The 21464-nt window shown below is 39.6% G+C and overlaps 1 protein-coding gene across 1 annotated transcript in view; it reads right to left on the bottom strand.

The window, feature by feature from the left end:
* GPC5 (glypican 5) overlaps positions 1-21464 on the bottom strand; it is a 1351161-nt gene that overhangs the window by 879332 nt on the left and 450365 nt on the right. The window contains exon 6 of the mRNA XM_008156479.3: positions 14893-15013. Within this exon, the coding sequence (XP_008154701.3) occupies positions 14893-15013 (121 nt within the window). The remainder of the gene's footprint in view (positions 1-14892; positions 15014-21464) is intronic.

The following is a 21464-nucleotide window of genomic DNA, read 5'->3' as shown; positions in this document are numbered from 1 at the left end:
GTATAAATAACTTGCATTGATGTATTTGATGCATGTTTTTAAGAAGGGACATTATGAAATTTAAACTCTGTAAACATTTTAATGGGTGCAAATACAATACTTAGAAATTCATCTATTAGGTCTTCATTTCAACATCTATTAAGTGACTTAAGTTAATATTTTCTAAAAATGTTAAACTTCTCTTTTAATAAATGTAAACTTCTCTTTTAATAAATGTAATTCTTTTACAAAAATCTTGAAAGGATGGTTAAATTTAAATTATTAAATTTAAAAACAGTGTATAAAATAGGAAGGCACATTAGAATAAATTTAGCAACTGTCTTATTCTATTATCCTACCTTATAAAAGAGAAATATGCAAATTGACCGCACCTTCGCTACACCCACAGCCAATCAGAGCGAACAAGATGGCGGTTAATTTGCATATGTGGGCGCTGCGCAGCCTGGGTCCAGGAAACATCCTCCGGACCCAGGCCACTCCTAGCCTGTAGGCCCGTGCTTAGGTCCTGAGCAGCAGGGGTCCCAAAACACCCCCCCGCCACTAAAAGCCTATGGGTGTAGGCGCCAAGCCCCACCCTCAGCGGCTTACAAAGGCTCCCGCATGAAGCGGCGGTTTGGGGCCACACCCCCAGCCAGGTGCCCAGGACCAGGGGCTGCTGCTGGCCTCTGGGGTGTGCCAAGACCCTGGTGGCCACTGCTGCGTGCTGCCAGGGGTCCCTGCAAGCCTCGAGCCTGAGGCCCATGGTCAGGCTGGCTGCTGGCCTCCCCCAGCCACTTGCAAAGGCTCCTGCAGGAAGCGGCGGTTTGGGGCCACGCCCCCAGCCAGGCGCCCAGGACCGGGGACTGGCTGCTGGCCTCTGGGGTGTGCCGAGACCCTGGTGGCCACTGCTGCGTGCTGCCCAGGGTCCCTGCAAGCCTTGAGCCTGGGGCCCATGGTGGGGCTGGCTGCTGGCCTTGGGGCGTTTGGAGACGGGGATGTTCCCAACCCGCCCCAGAGGCTTTCCAAGCTCCAGCACCAAGTGGCAGATTGTGTCCACGCCCCCAGCCTAGCGCCCTCCACCGGGGGATGGCTGCTAGCCTCTGGGGTGTGCGGAGACCCCGGCAGCCACCACCGGGTGGCAGGGACACGCCCCTAGCCCAGTGGACACAACCCAGGGGCTGCATGAGCTGCAGAGGATACACCTTTTTAAAAAAAAAATTTTATTGATTTTTTTACAGAGAAGAGGGGAGAGGGATAGACAGTCAGAAATATCAATGAGAGAGAAACATCCATTAGCTACCTCCTGCACACTCCCCACTGGGGATATGCCTCCAACCAAGGTACATGCCCTTAACAGGAATCAAACCTGGGAACCTCCAGTCTGCAGGCCCACGGTCTATCCACTGAGCCAAACCAGTTTGAGAGTAAATACCTTTTCTGACAACTCATTGGCTAAGCTCCCTGTAGGCCACCACTTGCAGTGTTCTTGGTAATTTGGGTTATAAGAATCCAAGAAGGTGATCTAGGGTTTTTCCATCACACCCTTGAAGGAAAAAATGAAGGTCCCTTGAGGGGTCCCAGATTGGAGAGACTGCAGGCTGGGCTGAGGGACAACACCCCCCCCTGCCCCCCTCCCTGTCGTGCATGAATTACGTGCACCGGGCCTCTAGTACACCGGGCCTCTAGTATTCTAATAAATTCATGCACCGGGCCTCTAGTATATATAATAAATTAAAATTAGAACTTTTATAATTAAAAGCTGATAAGCTCATTTGCTTTTATTTTTAAAAAGGCAGTATTAAAAAAAGTTAAATTAGATTTTGCCATCTGTTTAATGAGTTTCAGGCCAGATACAATTTCTTTTTAATCAGGACAGAAACTTTATTTACAAATGTTGACAATTAATTTAGTTTAGAGATATGCTGGTGAAAAGCAAAATAAAAATGTATTATTATTTCCCTCCCTTTGAATCATTCTTATTTTATTTTTTATTTTATATTAAATTTATTGGGGCGACATCCTATCTAATAAAAGAATAATATGCAAACTGACCATCACTCCAACACACAAGATGGCTGCCCCCATGTGGACAGACACAAGATGGCCACCACAAGATGGCCATCAGGGGAGGGCAGTTGGGAGGGACCAGGCCTGCAGGGGAGGGCAGTTAGGGGTGACCAGGCCTGCAGGGGAGGGCAGATAGGGGCAAACAGGCTGGAAAGAGAACAGTTAGGCATCAATCAGGCTGTCAGGGGAGTGGTTAGGGGGTGATCATGCTGGCAGGCAGAAGCAGTTAGGGGCAATCAGGAAGGAAGGCAGGTGAGCAGTTGGGACCCAGCAGTCCTGGATTGTGAGAGAGATGTTTGATTGCCTGTTTAGGCCCGATCCAGGTAGGATCGGGCCTAAATGGGCAGTCGGACATCCCTCAAGGGGTTCCATATTGGAGAGGGTGCAGACTGGGCTGAGGGGCACACCCTCTCCCCGCCCCCCCACCCCCCCATGCACGAATTTCGTGCACTGGGTCTCTAGTTGGTTAATGAGGTTTTATAGGTTTCAAGTGTATATTTCTACGATACGTAATCTGTATATTGCATTGTCCTTCCACCACCCAAAGTAAAATTATCTTCTGTCACCATATATTTGGCCCCCTTTATCCTTTACTATCCCACCCCTTCCATCATACTGTTGTCTTTCTCTATGAGTTACAGGGTGTGTGTCTTTGTTTGTTTGTTTGTTTGTTTTAGGAAGGGAGAAGGCGGGAGAAACATGGATGAAGAGAGAAACACTCACTGAACATTGATTTGCTTCCTCCCACCCCCCCCCCCCCGCCCCTGTCCCCCGCACCGTGATCAAGCTCACAACCTGGGCTTGTGCCAAGAAAAAGGAATAAAACCAGTGACTCCTTGGTGCATGGGAAGATGCCCAACCAACCAAGCCACACTGGCCCGGGTAATGAGTTAGAGTTTTATATCCCACATATGAGTAAAATCATATGGTTCTTAGCTTTTTCTGACTATTTGGCTTAGCATAATATTATCAAGGTCCATCCATGTTATTGCAAATGGCAATATTTCATCTTTTCTTATGGCTAAGTAGTATTAAATTGTATATATGTACCACATCTTCTTTATCCAATCATTTATCGAAGGACACTGGTTGTCGCCATGCCATGGCCACCATGAATAGTGCTGCAAAGAACGTAGGGTTGCATATATCTTTGTGTATAAATGTTTTCAAATTTGTTGGGTAGATAAGAGAAGTGGGATTGCTGGGTCATATAGTAACTTCATTCTTAATTTTTTGAGGGACCTCCATACTGTTTTTCATAGTGACTGTACCAGTTTACATTATCACCAGCAATGAATGAGGGTTCCTTTTTCTCTCCAACCTCTCCAACACTATTACCTGTTTTGCATGTAATAGCCATTCTTAACAGGTTTGAGGTATCTCATTGTAGTTTTGATTTGCATTTCTCTAATAGCTAGTGAAGTTGAATGTCTTTTCATATATCTGTTGGCCATTTGTATGACTTTTTGGGAAAAGTGTCTCTTCAGATCCTCTATCCATTTTTTACTTGAATTATTTGTTGGTTTGTTTGATATTGAGTTGTATGAGTTATTTATATATTTTAGATATTAACCCCTTGTCTGAGCTATTTTTTTGCAAATATCTCCTCCCATTTGGTGGGTTTGCATTATACTGTGCAGAAGCTTTTCAGTTTAATACAATCCCATGCATTTATTTTTGCCTTTACTCCCCTTGCCTTTGGGGTCAAATTCATAAAATATTTTTATGACCAAGGTCCATAAGAATAGTACCTATGTTTTCTTCTATGTAATTTATTGTTTCCAGTCTTATATTTATGTCTTGGATTCATTAATTATTATACATGGGGACAAACTGTAGTTTAGCATCATTTTTTTTTTTTGCATGTGGATTCCCAATTTCCCCACACACCATTTATGGAAGAGGCTTTGCTTTGGCTCCTATTGAAAAAATTATTTGCTCATACACATGTGGTTTTGTATCTGGGTTCTCAATTCTGTTCCATTAGTCTGTGTGTCTGATCATTTTCACAATCAGACCTGCCTTGTAAAAAGGCATATAAATGCCATTCAAACTCATTACTATAAATCTCATGATTTGTGTTATTGCTCATGAAATCAATTAAGTTTCCATGACATCAATGTGAAACACATATAAATGCAGAACTTATATTCATAAGACATACATTTCTTAAATTATCATAATTCATACTTTAATTTTTATATTTTTCGACTTCTACAGTTTTTTAATTGAATTTTCACATAGCCTTTATTTCAGTTTTTCAATATCCTGTGCGTAAGAAACTTTCCCATTTACCCCCTGTGACCATATTCCTCTCAAAAGTCAGCCTACTTTCAACGTGAATTAACTGCTTCAGAGCCATAGGGGACGATATAGTTAAGTGCTGCTGACCTGCAATACATATATCCAGAAACTACTCTGTTCTGACTAGTCACCTCTTCAGAGCTCACTCGTAAAATGGCATTTAAGTGACTACCGAGTACATTTATTGAGTCTGCAAGACATTATAGACCCGTAATACACCTGCAGAATGCTGAAAATATGCATGAGTCAGTCAAAAATTATATGTGACAGAGTGCTATAAGAGATCACTAGGTGAATTATTATTATATTGTTTTGCATACCAAAATTTGCAAAATTTGGAGTTAAATTGTGACAGTTTTAAGGAGAGGACTGTACATGGCCCAGAAAATCACAAATAACAAGAAGCGAAAAGCTGGGTTGTTTGATTGGGGAGCCTTAGGAACCATTATGACCCTAAGAATTCTATTGGATCAGTAGAATTATAAACTTGAATTAACAGGCAGGAAAAGCAGAAGGAGGACTTTCTCTGAAGCATTTAATCAAAGTAAGAAGAGAGCCAAGTTCAAACTGAAAATTTAGCTAAGTATTGGGAGATATGGCCAAAATCATTAAAATCAGACAGACACTAGGAAGACAAACATTAGGGTCAGAAATAATAATAAAAATATTGCACCAATTTTACTAAGATATTTGGGAACAGAAAATGGGTTCAGAATCCACTGTGGATATTATCCAATACTCTATTTTTTTTAAGTCCTTGATTTTTCTTCTGTAAAGAAGTACTCTCTCACAAGTCAGTTGGAGTGCCAAGGAGAACATAAGAGTACATGTATACTTTGTCAGGACAAACTGAGAAAAAATGGATGACTATGAGTTACAGAGAAAAGAAATACAATTGTTTTCTCCAAATAAAAGTAATAATTATCTGTGTGTGTTTTTTAAAGAGAGAATAGAAAATCTAGAAGTAAGAAAGAACCTGGAATGTTGAAAAAACCGAAATGATGAAGAGCATTTGTGAGGGGAGAGCAGATACCAGGTTTATATAGAAAAGGGAAAAACTTAGCAAATGAGGGTAGAGACATAGCAGACCACATTATGCAAGTCCATATAAATAAAGATGCAGTTTGACTTCAGTTTTGAAAACTATATTTATCAGAGTAATAAATATACCTAGTAAAAAGCTGATAAGTACCAAAAGATTTATATTTTAAAAAATAGCATTTCTATGCCCAAGCACTTTATACATCAAGTGTTTTGCTCCTAGAGGCAGTAACCGACCTGATTGAAAGTACTGGTATTAGCATTACATGGTTAAATAACTTGTATTAAGTAAGAAGTTATTTTTTTTTTTAATCCTCACTCAAGGACATGCTCTCTTACAACATCGATGTGAGAGAAAAACATTGCTTGTCTACCTTCAATACATACCCTGACTGGGGATCGAACCCGAAACCCAGGTATGTGCCCCAGTAGGGACTCGAACCAGAAACTCTTCTATGTACAAAACGATGCTCAACGAAGTCACTCTGATTGGGTGAGGCAGTTATTCTTGATTATCAATTCTTGGCAATATTCATTGATTTTCTGTTACAATACCAAGTCCCATTTTCCTTTTCCCCATTCAACTAATACAGTTTTAGCAAAGTTCTAATTAAAGTAATAGTTGTATCTATACACTGAGTGGGCAGATTATTATGATCTCTGAACGCATAATAATCTGGCCACTCAGTTTACTTCTGTTGAGTACCTCATTTATTTGATATCAAAGATACTATAAATCGTGCACCTGATCAGTTTTCCCCTTTGCACTGGCTGATAGAAAGCTCAGGGCAAATAGGTGGTTGATCTCCAGCAAAAGTCTAGAATACTTTTGGTACCCATTTGAGATACAAATACACTGAGTGGCCAGATTATTATGACCTCTGAATGCATAATAATCTGACCACTCAGTGTAAATATTCAGTTTAGATCAGTATTCTATTATGATTATACTAGAGGCCCGGTGCACGAAATTCGTGCATGGAGGGGGGTTGTCCCTCAGCCCAGCCTGTACCCTCTCCAATCTGGGACCCCTCAAGGGATGTCTGACTGCCCGTTTAGGCCCGATCCCAGGGATCAGGCCTAAACAGGCAGTCGGACATCCCTCTCACAATCCAGGACTGCTGGCTCCCAACTGCTTGCCTGCCTGCCTTCCTGATTTCCCCTAACTGCTTCTGCCTGCCAGCCTGATCACCCCCTAACCACTCTGCTGCCAGCCTGTTTGCCCCCAACTTCCCTCCTCTGCTGGCCTGGTCACCCCTAACTGCCCTCTCCTGCAGGGTTGATCACCTCCAACTGCCCTCCCTTGCAGGCCGGGTGCCTCCCAACTGCCTTCTCCTGCTGGCCATCTTGTGGTGGCCATCCTGTGTCCACATGGGGGCAGGATCTTTGACCACATGGGGGAAGCTATATTGTGTGTTGCAGTGATGATCAATCTGCATAGTACTCTTTTATTAGATAGGATAGAGGCCTGGTACAGGGGTGGGGGCCAGCTGGTTTGCCCTGAAGGGTGTCCCTGATCAGGGTGGGGTTCCCTTGGGGCATGGGACAGCCTGAGCGAGGGGCCTGTGGTGGTTTGCAGGCCGGCCACGCCCCCTGGCAACGCAAGCGGAGGCCTTGGTATCTGGAATTTATTTTCCTTCTACAATTGAAACTTTGTAGCCTGGAGCAGAGCCAAGCCTGGGGCTCCCTCCAAGGCCCGCAGCCATTTGTGTTGGGGTTATAATAGAAACTTTGTTGCCTTAAGCAGGTGGGCCTAGCCAGGGTGTGTGAAAAGCTTTGCTTCCCCTGTTGCCAGCAGCAACCCTGGCCTGCTCTCTCAAGCTCCATTCTGCTGCCATTTGTTTGATTTGTTTACCTTCTATAATTGAAACTTTGTAGCTTGAGTGGAGGCTTAGGCCTGCAACAGCTGGCAGAAAAGCTTGGCTTCCTCTGTTACCTAGGAAACCTTGCCCTCTGTGGCTGTAGCCATCTTGGTTTGGGTTAATTTGCATACTCGCTCTGATTGGATGGTGGATGTGGCTTGTGGGCGTGGCTTGTGGGTGTGTCGGAGGTATGGTCAATTTGCATATTTGTCTATTATTAGATAGGATTTCTTTTCATGTAAAGCTTTTTGCTTTCCTATAATCTATAATTGCCATGGCATCTATCAATATACATAGTTTGCCTTGCACCTATCAGATCTTTTATATATCTTTTTTATCCTTAAATGTTCTAAAAGATCTGTCAGATGCTTAGTAATATCTTTTCCATACATTCCAACACATCACTTTAAGTTACTGATGTTCTTTCTTTTGAGCTTATAAAATAACCCTCTCATAATCATTCATTTTTCTATTCTGATGTATTAAACACCGTGTTTCTTGGGTGCCAAACATTCTTATTTCTAGATTATTCTCTGCACTAATAACTTTGTATGTTTTCATAAGGTATACAGAATATAAATTTGTGTATCTTTACTATCTGCAAAACTCATTAATCTTCATATTTGATTGCTAAATTTTGCCGGGTATAGAATTTCAGGACAGCCATCAGTTGCCTTACAATTTAAAAATATCGCTTTGCCATCATCCTTTAGAGTTCCTATTGATAAGCAACAATAAATTAAATCCCAATTTTTGTATGCAGTTGTATGTACTTTGTTCAGTTTCTTTTTCTGAAAAAATTTTAATTTTTCTCTTCAATATTCAAAAATTTCATAATCGTGTGTGTGTGTGTTATTCATTGTGTTGGTTACTTGGTGGACTCAATATGGAGTCATGCCTCTTTATTTCTGAAAAATAAACCTGATATATTATTTATTTGATAAGTTTCTTCTATTAGTTTAGTTTGTTTCTCTGACCATAACGACCTAACAACCAGTCGCTATGACACCCACTGCGGCCAGTGAACCTGCCTGATCTGGGCCGGATCGCCCCCAAAACCCAATCAGGGCGGGGCCAGCGGGCCAACCACCTTGGCTAGCAGAAATTTGGGGTGTACCTCATGTGCCTGGTATTGATAAAAATTGTTTCAATTTAAAAAAATAAGTCTAAATTTAGTGGGAACTGACTATAATTTGCAATCTGATTTTTTTATGATATAAACCACATTTTACATTAGGTTTTAAACAGAAAGATAAAGGTTTTAGCCTATAAACAGCTAAAATTTGCCCTAATCACCTAAATAGAAAATATAAAAGTTCTAGTGTTCAGTGTTCTTACAATATATTTTACAAACAAAAACCTGGCAGATAAAAGGCTCAAATTTTAACAAGCAATGACAATGTATAAGATCAGCAGCAGCCAAGTGAATATAAATTCAAATTTTTATCTAACATAAAATAATTACATACTCTTTAAATAATAAAAACTAAATTATCAATGGCCAAACCAAATCCCATTACTTTCAAAAAGAGTTTTTATACTTTCATTTCCAGTTGATTGTGCACTAATTGAAGTAGTTGGTTATATGCTGACAATTGATTTTTTTTAATGAAATGGCCAATAGTGAAGTCAGTGCATTATAACACACACTCCAGAAAGCAACTTTCCATTGAATTTACTCAGACAAACTAATTGCTAAATTAGATGACCATTCAAAGTTATTGAATGCATTTCAAATACTTTCCTCTGAACCAAAAGAGAACTAAATGTGTTTTGATCACTGCTGCATTGCTAATACAAAATCAAAAGTGCTTGTCTTTCTGGAATATTAATATTGTAAGTGCAGTGGAGATGAGGGGGAAGGAGTCAGGGTGTCATAGCAAATTCTCTGAACAAGAAAAGGAGTCTGTAAAGGTGAAAGAATTTCCCAGGGACAGCTGCCACCCCTGGTCAAATAGATCATAATTACCAATTGACCAATCCATTATAATTGATTAGTTCTGCATCACTGTTATAAGCTATTAACAATAGAAAAAAGTTTATAAAATGTTTTATATTAAGTAGTTTAATGGAAAAAAAAACTTAAATAGCTTTCAGAATTCAGAAACTTTGAGATACTAACATCTTTTTGAAACCCTGTATCTTTTTTTTTATATTATTAAACACTAACCATATAACTACCCATTGAGTATCTCATCTCAGTCTATCATAGCTCTAAAGTTACTATTTTTCATATTGGTATCCTAGGAACAAAATGAGAAATAAGAAAGGCAATTTAGCAGTCTTTTCCTACATAAAATAAGTGTCTCAGATCTCTGCTTGAACCCAGTAGGCTGTGATTATTGAACTACATATTATAAAATGTCTCCATATTATGGTTTTAAATAAGTGGTTATGATTATTGCTTTAACACTCATTTAAAAATCAAATTAACTTATACATGAAGACAGCTTTCTAAAGAAGCCTTAGTCTCCTTATAAAAAAGAATATTGAACAGAAACTTAATATATTCTTATATGTGTCAAAATTGTTAGGATTGAAGAAATAAACTGTTACTTAAATCTATTACTTTTAACAACATTGCAACATTTATTGGTTTTGAAATAATATAATTATAGAAAATTGCTCTGATAGTATTTTTTATGTTTCATATTGAAAGTAGGCAAAGTAATTTCTAAGCAGTGGGTCATTATCATTTACAATTGCTCAGAGGTTAGGATTTTAACTGCTGATATATTTTTCTTTGAAAAATGATAGATGCTATTTAATGCCTAAAGATAAATTGCTGCATAGCTGTGACGTTTTTGCTGACAGCTTTGCCCTAAACAAACTTAATTATCATGAAAAGACATTTTAAAATTAGTTCAGTAGGAGTGAAAATCTGAATTAAAATGTTCATACATTCCCTCAGTCATGAACTAAGAGTAATCAAGGTTTATTTCCAATGTATAATCAAAGGGCAATTCAGTCTGATGCAATCATCTAAAACAATTCATCTTAACCCTTTAGAAAATTCCTCACTGCTATTGACTATACCATATTTATCAGAGGTAATTTTGAAAGGCACAAGCATTGCCCACCTCAAGCACAGGCTTTAGAATGCAGGAAGCAGCTGGAAACTCTCTCTCCCAAATGTATACCTCCAGCTCTGTGGTCACCACTGAATTCTGGATGTCCCCTTCGGTGTCTAAAAGGCATCCCAAGTGTAACAGAACCATAATTTCAAATCAACCTCAATGAGCAAAACCCAGTCCTGCTCCACTCCCAGGAATTTATTTTATTTTATTTTTTTTTTTTTTTTTACTTACTGAAACAATTATCCCACCAGACCTAGGCATTATTCTTATTCTCTCTTTCTATCACCTCAATTTCCAATTGATCACCATTTCTGATAACTCCACTTTCCATATATAACTAAATCTATCCATTTCTCATATTATCCACTCTTATTCTAACTCCAATCACCATGATCTGCTTGGATAACTTTCTTCTACTCTTGCTCTTTCAAGGTCCATTTTCCATAGTGAAGCCAAAATTATCTTTATAATACATTAATTAACTTGCATCATCCTCTTTCCACAGTCTTTAATGGTTTCCCACCCAACTTAGTAGAAAATCTAAACTCTCTGCCTGACTTCTTCAATCCAGTTTATATTTGTCTCTTTCCTTCACTTATTATGTTCCAGCCACATGGGTTTGTTTGGTCTAGGAATGCAGTAAACCTATCTGTGCAGTAGGTCCTTTATTATGTCCTCTGGCCCAAACACAGTTCTCCCAGATTTCCCAATGATTTCTTTCTTCCTTTCCTGTTTCCTCATTCAGTATCAACCCAGCCATCCCCCTTTGCTTGGCCTCCACCAGTGCAGTCTTCTTAAGTACCTTTCCCTACTTCATCCCGTTTTGTTTCCTGTATATTAGTCAGCTGCATTTTTTGTCGGTGTTTGTTTAATTTTTCTTGGAATGCAAATCCATGAGAGCAGGGTTGTGTCTGCTTTGTTTACCTCTTTCACTTCAGTGCCCTGTGCAGAACCAGGCCCGCAGTGGGACCTCAATAAGTATTAGTTGGATATTTTGAATAAATGAGCTAAAAAGACATTTAAAAAGTGGCATTTACAAAGTGAAATCCCTATCTACTTGTTTGGTGACTCTAATTGCAAAGGTTACAGGGTAGAAAATGAGGTGCAGGTCAATAGCAGGCCAAGAAGAAAAGTATTTGGGGGCTAATGTATGAAGCCAATTTTTGCTGATAAACATGGCTGGCTTATTTCCATATGCTTATATATGAAATAAATGGACAAGAGGGACACTTGCTTATCCCTATGATGAGAGATGATATTTTCATGGTACACTGTTAACAAATGCACTTAATATCCCTTACAATAAAAGATAAACTCATTTCTTACCACAAACACAAGGAACCACCTAAATCTGCAGATGACATTATGAAGTATATTCCAACTTCTACTTCCTCCCTTATCACACACTGACTCCCAATTAATAAATTCTCACTTATAGCACAGAGTTTTCTGAGCCTTTTCACACCTGACACTGTGGTGAATCCTTTTAACTACCCCTTAATATTGGCAGTACAGTAGCCACCCCTGCCAAGGGACACACTTATGATCAGTCAGAACTCTGGTAAAATCAAAAACTTCTCTTCATCTCTAGGAGATCTAGCTTAGGGAAGAACATGTTCTATGACTTTAAGGTGAATATTTTAGTGATACCTGTACAAACTAGACTTCTTGCTAGCCTCTGTAAAAAATCTAAATTTCAATCAGATCATCCTAGTAGACTTTTAAAAGGTAGACTTCAAAGGTAGCATTTTATATGACATTTTCTTGTAGCCCTAGAATAAAGCTTAAGTATGAATAACTGGAGATCTTCACACTAATATTAGGATAAAAGAATGGGACTCAATTTAACACAGGAGCTTAAAAAACGAGACTGTTTCCCTTTGTCACCTTTAAAAAGAGGTGGTTTTGAAATCTGTGAAACAAGAAGAGGAAAATGTTATGCTGTATGGGTAACATATCAGTGAACCCTCCTCCTGAGAGTTGTTATAAACCCTATCCTTTGGGTATCTACTTGTTTCTTTGTGAATGTGTTTTCTTACATCATACTCTCTCCTCTATAGCAACTCCATCATGATTACCTATAGCAGGTATTCCATCTGTTTTCATCATGTCATATGTTCCATAAAAACAGTTGGAATGCATACCCACCTGACACATATATTTCTGTATTTCTAAACTATATACATGTGCTATTGCACTGTTCTGCATTTCATACCCATTCCTACAACACCACCAACAACAAAAAAGTTAACAGAATGAGATAGAATAAATACAGTACACAAAAAGTTCTATTTTTCCCTCCAGACCTCCCATGGATCAGCTTGTGCACTCTCTTGGGAATGCTTACCCCACTGTAGAGACTACTGTGAATTTCCTGTGTCTCACTGAGAGGAGCAGATTATATTCAGCTCTTCTGATTTTATGATGAATTGTGCATTAGAGTTTTCAAATAAGCTTGAAAACTTTATCACATTATATTGCATGATGCCATGGGGTGCCATCTAGACCAAGGCATTCCTTCCTTCAGCTCAGATAATACTGTTGGCTGCTGATGATTCAGAACTGAGTTAACACTACCATCATCCACCCAGTAGCCCTTATCCAATGAAGATTCAATTGGTGGAATAAAGACACAACTTCTTGTCTCAATTCAGGACAATCTGAAAGGCCCTCCCTGTTCCAGAGTTCCTACTGGATTCAGATGAGGCTTCTGTTCCAGCTACAGTACAGTCACTTGCTCCCTCTGCACAGTCCTACTTCCTCCAGTCCCTCACATATTGCAAGGGTACCCTGCCATAGATCTCCTGTATGCAAATCTGTGGTCTATGTTCCAGAGTCCCTTCCTGGGGAACCCCAACAATGGCACATAGATTTACACATCTAGTTTGCTTATATGTCAAGTTCCAAATAGATTGTTCATTGAGTCACTAAGAAACTCAAGAATTAATGCAATATTCTAAGTTTTCTTACACCCTCATTCATTTCTGGCTGAGTCAAAATTAATTTTAACTGGAGCTCTTGTTTTGCTCATTATGGGAAGCAAGGTTTCAAAAATTTGGCAGGAAGAATGAACTCCCTCCTCCTCTGTGCCTAAGTGACATTCCCTGATGGACTTAATGCCACTGCTGCTGAGGACAACAGGCTTTCTCCAGACTGACCTCAGCCCTTCTGCCTGTCTCTGGTCCAGCTCCTACGCTTCACGCTGGCCCCTCCTTCACTGTGACTTGAGCTCCTGACCCAATCCCAAGACTACTCACTTCCAAGAAATGTCTCGGCACTTGGCCCACTGGAAGTATAAGGCATCTACATACTTGTCTTACCTTGGACATTGGTCTCTGAGAGAACTGGTTTAATTCACTAAGGCCTTGAGGTTTGACTCACTAGTAGTTGTGACACCATTTGCTCTTACATTTTTCTCAAAGAAACTTATTTTTGGTTCTGCCTCCCAGGTTAGAGGTCTATTTTCCTAATGTAGCAGTCATAAAATAAACAAAGTAGCCATTATTTTTGCCACCTGGATGGTAGAAATCCATGGTTTTGGACACAGGCCACCATGCCCTACTTACATAAACTTTGCTCAAGATACAGAGACTCTCATAAAAATAGGATTATAAGAACTGGCTCCACATAAACTTAAATTTTGCAGAACAATCATGAGAAACATACCAGTGACTCTAGAATATTTTAATATCAATAAAAACTCTGTATTATGTTTAAGTATAGTTTCAGATATATAATAATATAATGTTAGAAGTATCAACTGTACATACACAGTTTTGCTTAGAAAAAATGGGCATATATAAATTGTTATATGAAGACCAATAACTAAAAAATAGCCCTTCTTACCTGAAATCCCAATAGATGTAGAATGAAGGGTAGTCTTTACAGCATGTAACATAATATTTATTTCTGACTGATAGACTAGTTCAATAAAATATTATATATATAAATATATATATATAAATATATATATATATATGCCATATATCATTCACATGCAGTATTATTATTCATTAGGTTAAATAACATTATTAAGTATAAAACAAGTATTTCATAAACAATTAGATTATGAGATAACATATAAACAGTGATACAGAAAATAAGTACAAGAAATGCATATTTTTTTCATTTATGACAACTTTTGTCAAAAATGTGGCAAAAAAAAACTTAATAGAAAGGCTCAGAGACTTACCTGGAAGGTGAGTTTGGCATCTTCCATGCTCTGCTATGTGTTTTCTTTAAAGTCAGTAGTTCTAGTGTCTAAAGCTTATTATTGGGGATGAAGCTTATCCTGAAAGTCTCATTATTTATTTGAATGCTGAAGCCAGGGGTCCTTTTCACAGACATCGATTGCCCACCCATTAAAATCCTGTAGCACATTGACTTTATATGAAAAACCACTCAACCAAATATTTCCAAAACCCTAGATTCAAAGAAGTTATTCCAATCCTCAATTTTAGGTAGGATTATCAGATAGGATTAACAAGTTTATCACATGTAATGGAAAGCAACCACTTATTATTTACCACTGAGAATACCAATAAGAAAGGACCAGAACTTACCTGAATAACATGCTTCAGTTTATCAATAATCTGATTTATCACAGGATCAGTTCCTTTGACTTTGACTTCAGGATTCCCAGACTGGGCTTTGATTCCATTTCCAACCACACGCTGAGTATAACTAACAAAGGGAACAGTGAAAGATATATGGCTTAGTAACCTGGTCAGAGTATTATCTGCTACAACTATTTGAACAGATTTGAGTTCAGAATATCACTCCTTTGAGAGTATACAACAATGTATTTTTTTCTTGAAACAGAACCTGGTAGAGATTGCAATGCTTTTCCTGGAAGGATGCTTAGCATGGAAACATAAATTATTTTAATGCTTTATTCTCAAAGGACACAACCAAAAATTAATTTTTTAAAATATCACTTACCTATATGCTAGAAAATTAATACACATTTCACCTTGTTACCAATTCTTGCTGACTTACACTATGTCTGAATCCATGTTATCTGGGTCAATTTACTTCATTTTACACAGTATATAGATAAGTCCCAATATGTTTTTTACTTAAACTACAAACGAACTATAAATGTATATCAATTGCTTAAGTCAAAATCACAATTATTATAAGTAAACAAATCATACATGCACACTGTTTTGCAAAAAGAGAAAGTGCAATCTGCTTTCACTAAGGTCCACCTAATGGTGAACTACAAGAGTCTAGCAAATCATCTATAACAATAAAAGCATAATATGCTAATTAGACCAAACATCCTTCAAGATGTCCTTCTGGACAATCTTCCTGATGAAACTGGGGCTGCAAGGGAAGCCTGGGTCCTGGGTGCCAGAGGGAAGCCAGTGCCAGCGGCTGGGGGAAGGAAGGCCTACTCTTGCACGAATTCCGTGCATCAGGCCTCTAGTGTTGTATAAAAGACGACTGCACAAGCAGTGAAATTCATGGCAAGTCACTACCTCTCCAAAATGATAATCATAATTTAAATATGGTATTCATACAAATATTTTAAACTCATCAGTCACAAAAATGTATTAAGTGCCTTCTACAATATTCAAATCCTGTACTAGGTGACTGGGATCATAAGAAGGTATAAGACTCTATGCTTGTTCTCACAATGCTGATTATCTATCTGGGAATATAATGTATCAGTTAGCGTGTTCATTCATACATGAATTCATTACATTTTACTATATTTTAAAAATACCTACTAGTAAAAGGTGAAAGATTTATGCGATCTGAAGAGAAACCAGAGTCCATCAGCAGATGAGTGGATTAGAAAACTGTGGTACATCTACACAATGGAACACTACGCTGCTATAAAAAATAATGAATTCTTACCGTTTGCAACAGCATGGATGGAACTGGAGAGCATTATGTTAAGTGAAATAAGCCAGTCAAGAGAAAGATAAATATTACATGATCTCACTCATTTGTGGAATATAATGAGCAACATAAACTGATGAACAAAAACAGATCCAGAGACAGAGAAGCATCAATCTGACCATCAAACCTCAGAGGGAAGGTAGGGGAGGGTGGGAGTAAGGGGGAGAGATCAACCAAAGGACTTATATGCATACATATAAGCCTAACCAATGGACACAGACACCAGGGGGGTGAGGGCATGAGTGCGGGTGGGGTGGGGCAATGGGGAGATAAGGACACATATGTAATACATTAATCAATAAAGAAGAAAAAATAGAATGAGGAAAGAAAAATACCTACTAGATTCCAGCAGTATAATCATTCTTATTTTCCTGACAGTGTGGTACAGTATAGGACAAGAGAACAGTTATAGTGCGACATGAGGAATGACTGAGATGCTCAGTGCACCAAGGGGATAGCTGGAAGGAACAGCACATATCAAGTGACACTTAGGGATAACACAGCTAGCAGACATTGAGCATATGGAGAAGCCTATTTGGACTAAGACAATTTGGGGAAGAACTAAAGAAGTTATAACTTGAGGTGGTCCTCAAAATATTATGGTAAGAATAGGTCTTAGGTGGTGTGGTTAATGCAGACTTAAGCGCAAAGGAAGACATCCCAGCAGGGGAAATGAGGAAGGCACATGACTAACGCACAAAGGGAAGAATGAGTGGATGTCTACTTACAAAGGGAGAGTAAAATGAGCAAAGGAAGGAGATTGGAGGTCTTGCCCTAAAGAGTCCATCCTCTATGTTTAAGATTCTCTTCTGAATAAATTTGCTGACATTCAAGTATCATAATAAAGTGGCCTCAGACTTTTCATCAAACATTTTCACATGATTTTTACTGTAATTTTCTTTCCTCTATTTTCAATTATTCACATATGCCCTCTGAATTTTCTAATGCCATGAAAATTCTTTAAAAAGATAAAAGGAGTTTCCACTGTTGAGAAAACGGCCTTACAAAAGGAGTTTCAAAAGGAGTACTTTCCCATGATGATGCACACCCAATGACCAATTTTAAAAAGTGGATCAAGCAATTCCCAATTATGCCCTTCTAATGATGATAAATGATGAAACTCTTTGATATTATCAATTGGACATAACAAACATAATGCTATTAATATGTCTTTTGTATTTTTAATTTGTTTATCTCCACCTGAGGTTATGTTTATTGATTTGAGAGAGGGAGAGAGAGAGAGAGAGAGAGAGAGAGAGAGAGAGAGAGAGAGAGGCCTCCCATATGTGCCCCAACTGGGAATTGAAACCACAATCATTTGGTGTACAGGACAAAGCTCCAACCAACTGAACCACCCAACCAGGACAGGTCTTTTTATTTTTAAAACAACAATTAAACCCATTATTTATGCAGAAATACAGGGGGTTAGAGTTTGGTATTCCATTATGCATTAGGGACCTGGCAATAAATAGGGAAATAAATAGTAGAAGGGAAATAATTATGCATATGCTATAAATGTGTAATAATATTTTTTAGTTAGGAAAAATTAAGTAAACTGTGAACAGCAGGCTTTTCAACTCCTCTGTCAAATATTTCAAGTAGACTGAACATGTGGCTCCTTTATTAATTCAGTGACTATTAATAATGATGAATAATATGAATAAATAAATTGATAAATATTGATGATTCAGATATTGTTTTAATTGCTTTCTTGGGAGTTTTCCAATTCATCTTCATGATAATCATTTGATGTGACCATGAGAATGTGCCTCCAGATCTCTAAGTACAGGACATTTAATTGCCTGAAGAGCACCTGCTGTTTTGTTCTGAAATCCATTTCTGCAACTGCCCCAACCAATGACAGAGTGCAGCAGGGATTCTAAAACAGTTCCATCACTGGAAGACACAGGCCTCCTCTCATGGCCAGTTTGGGCTCAGGATTCCCTAAAGCTCTCGCTATCCCTTCCTTAGACTGAGCAACATGCTGAAGGCTTCCACTCGACCTTGTCCTCCACTCCCTTCACTCTGGGTCACACTTGCATCTCGATCAACAACTAGGTCTTCCAGATTTACTCAGTTTTTTCCTCATTTTCTCTCAGAGACTTTTCCCTTAATCAAATCTTCTTGTGTTTAATCCCTTCTTGGCATCTGCTTCCTGGAGGACCCAAACTAATACAACGTATAATATATGTTCTATAATTATTCCCATCCTACAGATCTGAGATCTGCAGAGGTTACTAGTAAGTAACTTTCGCAAGGCAACACTGTTGGTTAAGTGTGCAGCAAGGATATAAACCCAGTAAATGTGAACTCCAAAATGCAATCACTGAAATAAATATTAACGAAAATTCCTGAACCCAAATAATATAAATTAGAGATTCAATTAGTTTGGTACAAAACATTGTTGTTGCTGTTTATTATTAGTAGTATATTATTATTGTTGTTGTTATTATTATTTTGCTGTAACTACTGCATTTTCAAAGGAGTCCCTGATTCTAAATAAGAAGAAAGATGCTATTTTCTTCAAAAATATCCTCAATGAACAGTTGTATATTACTAGCTAAAGAGTGAAAAGACAGTTTCTGGCAGGGTGAAAAGAAACTAACAGACTGCAAGTTTGCCATAACTATTTTCTATGTTTCTCTAGAAACACAGACATAGTATAAGCAACTGAGATTCATATCTTAATTTTAAATAAACTATTACTGGTTCACATCTTGGTTTATTTAGAACATGAAACTTTCTTTTAACATGCACAAATTTTGTTTCACATTAATGTGAAGAATTGCTCATTTTTCATTCTTAAATATCATAGTCAATAACACGAAAAGGTAAAATTGATCAGAATTACAATTGATCAAGAATCCCTTTCCAAGCTAGTATATTATTGAATAAGTCAGGATCATTAATCTTATGTATCATTTAAATAAGGAAAAGTAATTCAAAGAAGAGCATTTAAGATACTTCAAGTAAAGTATCCTATATAATAAAAGAGTAATATGCAAATTGACTGTACCTCTGCTGCACCCACAAGCCATGCCCACCAGCCAATCAGGAGCGAGTATAATAGTGATAAACACCAGAGTGACATAAATGAAAAAACAAAAAACAGTTGTGGAGGCATTGGGACCGTCTCTCTTTGTGGATGAAGTGTAAACTGATCTAAACTACTATTTGGCATTATGCAAAAGCTGAACATATCATATGACCCCAGGTATATACTCAACAGGTATAAGAATGATCAAAAAATTATTCAGAGTAGCCCCAAACTGGACACAACTGGAATGTCCATAAGCATTAGCATAGGCAAATGAATGGTAGTATCTATCTATATAAAATGCCAGCGACCAGAACACCATAACAACCAGAACGACTGGTCGCTATGATGCTCACTGCAGCCAGCGAACTGGCCCAGGGCAGCCAGCCAATCCCCCCTGTGGCCCTTCCCCTCAGCAGGCCCCAACCCCAATTGGCCTGCCCCACCCTGACTGGCCCACAGCCACTCCCCCCAGCTGGCCCCACCCATGATCACCCCCCACTCCAATAGGGGGCGGGGCCGGCTGGCTAACATCCTACAGCCAGCCCCACCCCTGATAGGTCTGTCCCACCCCAATGTAGGACAGGGAAGCCAGCCAACACCCCCTGTGACCCTTCCCCCCAGCCAGCCCCATCCCCAATGGTCCCCCACCACCCTGTTCAGCCTGTGGCCCCTCCCCAAATCCAGCTTCACCCCAAATTAGCCCCCCCACTCTGATCTGGGGAAGGACTGGCCCGTCAACCACCCATGGCCCCTCCCCCAGGCCACTGGCCCCTGATTGGCCCCTCCCACCCCATTCAGGGGCAGGGTTGGCTGGCCCACAGCCCCTCCCCATGGTGGCCCCACCCCCAAGCAGTCCCCACCACTCCAGTCAGCCAATGGCCCATCCCCCCAGCCAGCTCTGCCCCCAATCAGCCTCCTCACCCACACCAATTGGTAGTGGGGCTGCCCGACCAACCTCTTACATCCCCTCCCCCAGCCGCTGACCCCTGATTGGCCCCCCCATCCCATTCAGGGGCAGGGCCAGCCAGCCCACTTCCCATAGGCCTCCCCACAGCCGTCCTGCCCCCAATTGCCCCCCACCCCAATCAGGAGTGGGGCCTGATGACCAATCACCCACAGCCCCTCCCCAAAGCCAGCCTGTCCCTGATTGGGCCCCAGTCAGGGTGGGCCAGCCGGCCAACCTCTTGCCATTTCCTCCTCCCAACAGGCCCGGCTCCAATTTGTGCACTGGATCTTTAGTATTTATATAATAATATACTGTATAGCAGTGATGGCGAACCTATGACACGTGTGTCAGCACTGACACACGTAGCCATTTCTGATGACATGCGGCTGCATGCCGAGGATGAAACATTTGCTGCTCCTGAGGATGAAACATTTGCAACTAGCGTATTGGAGTTAGTTTTTTCCTCAAAGTGACACATTACCCGAGTTATGCTCAGTTTTTTGGCGAAGTTTGACACACCAAGCTCAAAAGGTTGCCCATCACTGCTGTATAGCAATGAGAATGAATGAATTCCAACTGTACTAAAAATTTTATAAACTAAACATTGAATGAAAGAAGGAAGATATGGAACTTACTCTATGATTCCATTTATAAGAAGTTTTAAAAGCTAATCAATGATGTTTCAAATCACCATAAGTGTTATTCTAGGAGAGAGAAGGTTGAAGGGGGTTTCTGGGATTCCAGTAAAATGATTCTTGATTTGAGTCCCAGTTATACAAAAGTTCATTTTATGCTTTTTTAAAAAGATGGAACTGTATATTTAAGATTTGGATACTTTATGGTATGCATTTGTTTTCAACCTAAATAAAACATTGAAAACTTGTGCTCTTTTTCTTAATATGTACACAACATGCAAATTTTCATCAAACAATCTATATATATAAAAGGCTAATATGCTAAGTGTCCCTCCAACCATCCGACTGGTTGCTATGATGCACACTGACCACCAGGGGGCAGATGCTCAACATAAGAGCTGCCGTGACATGCACTGGCCATTTACAAAGAAATGGCACCATGGACCTGGCACTGACAAAGCAACACTCAGCTTCCCTCAAGTGGGACACAGGCCCCGCCACCACCCGAGAGCAATGGCCCACTAAATCGCAGCCAATGCTGCCAAGAACCCATGGCACAAAATGCAGCCCACAGCCCAGCCTAGCCAGGAAATGGTCGCTGTG

This window comes from Eptesicus fuscus, chromosome 8, assembly GCF_027574615.1.
Source record: "Eptesicus fuscus isolate TK198812 chromosome 8, DD_ASM_mEF_20220401, whole genome shotgun sequence".
NCBI lineage: Eukaryota > Metazoa > Chordata > Mammalia > Chiroptera > Vespertilionidae > Eptesicus > Eptesicus fuscus.
This window is presented reverse-complemented; position numbering and strand designations above follow the sequence as displayed.